The following is a 6,648-nucleotide window of genomic DNA, read 5'->3' as shown; positions in this document are numbered from 1 at the left end:
GGATGGTATTTTGATGGGGATTGCATTGAATGTGTAGATTGCTCTAGCATTGACATCTTCACAATGTTTGTTCTTCCAATCCATGAGCATGGAACGTTTTTCCATTTCTTTGTGTCTTCCTCAATTTCTTTCATGAGTATTTTATAGTTTTTGGAGTACAGATCCTTTGCCTCCTTGGTTAAATTTATTCCTAGGTATCTTACGGTTTTGGGTGCAATTGTGAATGGGATCGACTCCTTAATTTCTCTTTCTTCTGTCTTGTTGTTGGTGTATAGGAATGCCACTGATTTCTGTGCATTGATTTTATATCCTGCTACTTTACTGAATTCCTGTATGAGTTCTAGCAGTTTTGGGGTGGAGTCTTTTGGGTTTTCCACATACAGTATCATATCATCTGCAAAGAGTGCGAGTTTGACTTCCTCTTTGCCGATTTGGATGCCTTTGATTTCTTTCTGTTGTCTGATTGCTGTGGCTAGGACTTCTAATACTATGTTGAATAGCAGTGGTGATAGTGGACATCCTTGCCGCATTGAGAATGATATTCGCTGTAGGTTTTTCATAGATGGCTTTTATGATATTGAGATATGTACCCTCTATCCCTATACTCTGAAGAGTTTTGATCAAGAAAGGATGCTGTACTTTGTCAAATGCTTTTTCTGCATCTGTTGAGAGGATCATATGATTCTTGTTCTTTCTTTTGTTAATGTATTGTATCACGTTGATTGATTTGCGGATGTTGAACCAACCTTGCAGCCCAGGGATAAATCCCACTTGGTCATGGTGAATTATCCTTTTAATGTACTGTTGGATCCTATTGGCTAGTATTTTGGTGAGAATTTTTGCATCCATGTTCATCAAGGATATTGGTCTGTAATTCTCCTTTTTGATGGGTTCTTTGTCTGTTTTTGGGATCAAGGTAATGGTGGCCTTATAAAATGAGTTTGGAAGCTTTCCTTCCATTTCTATTTTTTGGAACAGTTTCAGGAGAATAGGTATTAATTCTTCTTGAAATGTCTGATAGAATTCCCCTGGGAAGCCATCTGGCCCCAGGCTTTTGTTTCTTGGGAAATTTTTGATGACTGCTTCAATGTCCTTAGTGGTTATAGGTCTGTTCAGGTTTTCTATTTCTTCCTGGTTCAATTTTGGTAGTTGATACATTTCTAGGAATGCATCCATTTCTTCCAGGTTATCTAAATTGCTGGCATAGAGTTGCTCATAATATGTTCTTATAATTGTTTGTATTTCTTTGGTGTTGGTTGTGATCTCTCCTCTTTCATTCATGATTTTGTTGATTTGGGTCATTTCTCTTTTCTTTTTGGTAAGTCTGGCCAGGGGTTTATCAATCTTGTTAATTCTTTCAAAGAACCAGCTCCTAGTTTCATTGATCTGTTCTGCTGTTCTTTTGGTTTCTGTTTCATTGATTTCTGCTCTGATCTTTATGATTTCTCTTCTCCTGCTGGGTTTAGGCTTTATTGGCTGTTTTTTCTCTGGCTCCTTTAGGTGTAGGGTTAGGTTGTGTATTTGAGACCTTTCTTGTTTCTTCAGAAAGGCTTGTATTGCTGTATACTTTCATCTTAGGACTGCCTTTGCTGTATCCCAAAGATTTTGAACAGTTGTGTTTTCATTTTCATTGGTTTCCATGAATTTTTTTAATTCTTCTTTAATTTCCTGGTTGACCCATTCATTCTTTAGTAGGATGCTCTTTAGCCTCCATGTATTTGAGTTCTTTCCGACTTTCCTCTTGTGATTGAGTTCTAGTTTCAAAGCATTGTGGTCTGAAAATATGCAGGGAATAATCCCAATCTCTTGGTACCGGTTGAGACCCGATTTGTGACCTAGGATGTGATCAATTCTGGAGAAAGTTCCATGGGCACTAGAGAAGAATGTGTATTCCGTTGCTTTAGTCACCCTTCTTTTAAACCTATAATAGTTAAAGCTACTTTTTCACAGCTTTTTATTTATTTATTTTAATAAGTAAGCTAAAAGCTTCCCACATGTGCAAATATAAGCCTTCCAAGTATGTAACTTTCACCAGTGATCTTTCATTTATATTAACAAAGTAGTAAGGATGTAACCATTCAGCTAGGTAATTGAACATGACAGAAATGATAGCTGAAACTATGTAAAACAGCTTTCCAAATAAATGTGAAATACCAATGCTTTAAAAAACATTTTTTCTCTTTTCTAGAATGAAATGCACTCTTTGCTGGAAAGATACTCAGTGAATGAAGGTTTAGTGGCTGAAATTGAAAGACTACGAGAAGAAAACAAAAGACTACGGGCCCACTTTTGAAATTTCAGTGAATACCTTAGTGTTTTATAATTTGGGAAGCTTCTGGCAACACAGAACTGCATGGAATCAGTATTGTTTTCATGGTCTCTAGGAAAAAAGTTTTTTTCAAGTAAAATGGTGATGGGATTTTATACCAACCACTATTTCACCTTCTCTGTCAAAGATATTTATATTTTTATATTAAAAACTGTACAACATGTCATCTGCCTAATAGGAAAGTCAACAGGATCTATAATTTCTGAAAGCTTTAGCTATATACTAAGTGCCCTTTTTCATAAGAAAAAAAAATTGTGCAAAAAAATAGGTTATGTATGTTTTTTAATCACCTTTTTTAACAGATAATATTTTTGATTGACAGTTGCCTTCCAAATTTTTTTTGGATATTTGAGGATTAAAGAGTTTGATATGCCTTCTATTTTTATGATGAAAGTAAATTTTAAATGGCAGTTGGTGTTTCTAAGCAATTGACTAGTAAAACACAAGGTTGGTTAGTGATTATTTTGTTAACTTGATAAAGTCAAGTATGACTATTATTTATTGTACATTTCATAAGAAAATTTTGGGAGTTTTGAATTGCACAGATTACATTATATATCTATTGCATTTATGTGTTTTGTACTTCTCACAAATCTCTGCTCCTGTTTGGTATTTTTTAGCTAATTTCACTTTACCTATGAAAACATTTAGGGGCTTATAAGACTTGACTAGAGCTGCATATCTGCTGATTGTCTCATGAATTAATAACATGCAAAGTTATTCTGTAAAGTTTTAATCAGTATGATACAACTTACAATGAGTGAAAATTTTATATTAGATGCTAAGTTCAGTATTAGTCCCATTTTTTTCCCTTCCAAATGAGAAGTATGGATTATTTTGTTTTGTGGTTTATATCATTAACTTTCTGTAATTCTTTGTGTGCTGTGTATAATGTTTTTATTGACCTTACCATAAAATTTAGAAAGGTTAATTGTCAAAAGAATACATACCTCTCTGGTATGGGTGGATGTATACATCTACCTGCTATGATATATATACAGTCTTAGTGATATAAGATTAGGAGGGCTACTGGCTTATTTACCTTCTTGTAGTCTCTTGTCCCAAAGATTTAAACTATGTACCTTGTATACAGCACTCCTACCCAATTTTGACTTCTGAGATAAAAATATTTACTAAAATAAAAAGGAAATCTAGCTAGCTTACTAACTTTATGGTTTTCCAAAGTGGTGGAAATTTTAAGGATATATTTAATAAGTGTAAACCTACTAATAATTACTTCAGAAAATAAAAACAGAAATATTTCTTTTTCCCAGTGTGGCTCAGAGAATATGTTTGTGTTAAAGTATAAATGGGTGCTAATGTGATCTTTTTTTCCTGACAGATTATTGGAAGCATTATGGTTTGTAACAAGTTTCCTTATATATCATTATCAAACAGGTTTAGAAAACATAAAGTGTGTTTTGCCTGCATGCTGTATTTAAGTCCATTAATATTTTCCTGTTGCCTTTTTTCTATAAATGCACATAATGTGTATTAAAAGAGGTGGGATAAATAAAACAATTTGAGTAACTTTATGCATATAGATGAAACATTTTGTCACGGAATTTAAAAGTTACGTAAGTACAAAAAATAAAATTTTTATATGCTAAAAATGAGATGCCTGAAATTGAACTTTTGCCTCTGGCCAAAATGGAATAATAGAGATTGGATTTACCTATTTGAAATTCTAAAAACACAAAATATGAGACAGTTTTCAAATATAAGATATTAGGCAGCACAGGACAGTGTTCCCTGAGAGAGGGAAACAAATAAGACCCAAGAAACCCAATGAACCTCTTAAGTACAAGAAATAAAACTATACCAAAACACATCATAATCAAATTCCTTAAAACTTGTGTCAAAGGAAAATTCTTAAAGCAGCTAAATTTAAAAGACAAGAACAAAGACAAGAGTGCAGAGATAGTGGAGTAACATCTTTAAAGTACTGAAAGAAAAATACTCAACTTTCAATTCTATATCCAGCAAAGATGTCTTTCAAAAATGAAAAATAAAACTTTTTCAGACCTTGGAAGGCTGGAAGAATTTATCACAAGCAGACTTGCTCTACAGGAAATGTTAAAGAATGCCTTTAGTCAGAAGGAATATGGTACCAGTTAGAAATATGTTTCCATGCAAAGTAACCAGGACGCCAAAAATGGTAAATACGTGAACAAATGTAAGGCTTTTTTTTTTTTTTCATTTTAAATTATCCTTAAAGGATAATTAATGATTTAAAGCAAAAATAATGACAAGATGTTGTGTGGTTAATATAAATAAAGTGAAATGTCTGACAACAGTAGCAAGGGTGGGAGGAGGGAAACGAAATATACTACTCTAAGGTTCTAACACTAACTGTGAGATAGTGTAGTATTACTTGAAAGTAGACTGTGATAAGTTAAGAATGTTTACTGTAATCCCTAAAGCAACAGTAAAAAGTCATAACTAATAAACCAACAAAGATAAAATGTAGTTATAAAAAATAATGCAAAAGAAGGAAGAAAAAGAAGAAAGGGAGACAAAGAATAAATGGGACAAATAGAAAAAAAAATAAGATGGTAGATTTAAACAGCAATGTCAATAATTATATTAACTGTTAATCATCAGTTACCCTGATTAGACCGAGTTTTTAAAATCCAGCTATCTATTGAATCCACTAAACCTATTTAAATATAAAGACAAGTGGTTTAAATATGAAAAGAAGAAATAAAAAGTATATTGAACTTAATGCAAATGAAAACAAAATTTGTGGGGGAATCAGATAAAGCAGTACTTTACAGGGAAATTTATATCATCAGATGTCTGTATTAGAAAAAAGAATTCAAATCAAGGACTGAAGCTTTCATCTTAAGCTAGAAAAATAATAGCAAGTGAAACTCTAAGGAAAAAGGATTAGGGAAGAAATCAATGCAATAGAAAATAAAATCCATTGAGAAAGTCAGTGAAACTGAAAGCTAACTGTTTGAGATCAATACGGTTGATAAATCTTTAGTCAGACTGATGAGAAAGAAGACAGAAATTATCAATATTAAGAATGAGAAATGACATGACTACAGGTTCTACAGATACTCTTTTTTTTTTTAATTTGAGAGAGCACATGCGAGTGGGGAAAGAGGCCGAGGGGGAGAGAGAATCTCAAGTCAACTCCACGCTGAGCACAGAGCCTCATGCAGCGCTCAATCTCAGCACCCTGAGATCACGACGTGACCTGTAACCAAAACTCAGACTCTTAACTGACTGAGCCACCCAGGTGCCCCTATGTATATTTCTGACAGAATATGCCAAACCTAACTATACTGGTGAATTCTTTCAAAAATTTGAGGAGGAAAATACTCAATTCTCAACAAATACACCCATGAAATAGAAGAGGGGATAATTCCGAACTCCTTCTTTGAGGCCAGCATTACTCTGATACCAAAATCACAAGAAAACGACAAGCCAATATTTATCACAAACACAGATGCAAAAGTTCTAAACGAAGTTTAACAATTTGAATTTAACGATGTATAAAAAGGAGAATATATGAACTAGAGATTTATGTTAATGCAAATTTGGGCTAACATTAGAAAATTCACTAAATAATTCACTCTGTTGACAGACTAACAGGAAAACCATATGATTGTCTCAATAAATGCAAAAAGGGCATTTGACAAAACCCAACTTTTTTTTTTTAAGTTTTATTTACTTATTTGACAGAGAGAGAGATGGCGAGAGAGGGAACACAAGCAGGGGGGAGGGGGAGAGGGAGAAGCAGGCCTCCCGCGGAGCAGGGAGCCCGATGCGGGGCTTGATCCCAGGATCCCAGGATCATGACCTGAGCCGAAGGCAGACGCTTAACGACTGAGCCACCCAGGCGCCCCACAACATTCATTTCTGATAAAAACTCTCAGTAAAGTAAAAATAAAAAAGAACTTGCTCATCTTGATAAAGGGCGTCTTAAGAAAAACCTGCAGCTAACCTCATAACTTAATGGTGAAAGACTGAATGTTTTTCCCCTAAGATCAGAGACAAAGCAAGGATGTCCACTATCTTCTATAAAATACTGTACTCGAATTTCTAGCCAAGACAGGCAAGCAAAAGAAAAACCATTCACATTATAAAGGAAGAGGTAAAAGTCTCCCCACACATGACATATTGGACTCTACAAAAAACCTATGGAATATATGAACATTCTAAAGTTAATATGTGAGTGACAAGGTTACTGTATACATGGTCAATATACAAAAATCAGTTGTCCCCCAACCCCAAAGTTTATAATCAGTCACTCTTCACAACCCCAGTGCAGCTCTTTCTGCCTGAAGGTCTTGTCCCCGTGCTTTAAT

General features: G+C 34.2%; 1 protein-coding gene across 5 annotated transcripts in view; it reads left to right on the top strand.

Annotated features, from left to right (window-relative positions):
* NEDD1 (NEDD1 gamma-tubulin ring complex targeting factor) overlaps positions 1-3,942 on the top strand; it is a 51,719-nt gene extending 47,777 nt beyond the window's left edge. For all 5 annotated transcript variants that reach the window (XM_025882548.2, XM_025882549.2, XM_025882546.2 and 2 more), the window contains one exon: positions 2,189-3,942. In XM_025882548.2, coding sequence (XP_025738333.1) covers positions 2,189-2,293 — 105 coding nt within the window. In that variant the 3' untranslated portion in view covers positions 2,294-3,942. The remainder of the gene's footprint in view (positions 1-2,188) is intronic.
* The last annotated feature ends 2,706 nt before the right edge of the window (positions 3,943-6,648 follow it).

This window comes from Callorhinus ursinus, unplaced genomic scaffold (genome assembly GCF_003265705.2).
Source record: "Callorhinus ursinus isolate GAN/ISIS: 27379988/994484 unplaced genomic scaffold, GSC_fseal_2.0 scaffold14, whole genome shotgun sequence".
NCBI classification, from domain to species: Eukaryota; Metazoa; Chordata; class Mammalia; order Carnivora; family Otariidae; genus Callorhinus; species Callorhinus ursinus.
The sequence above is the reverse complement of the archived record's forward strand: the minus strand, read 5'-3'. Positions and strand labels throughout refer to the sequence as shown.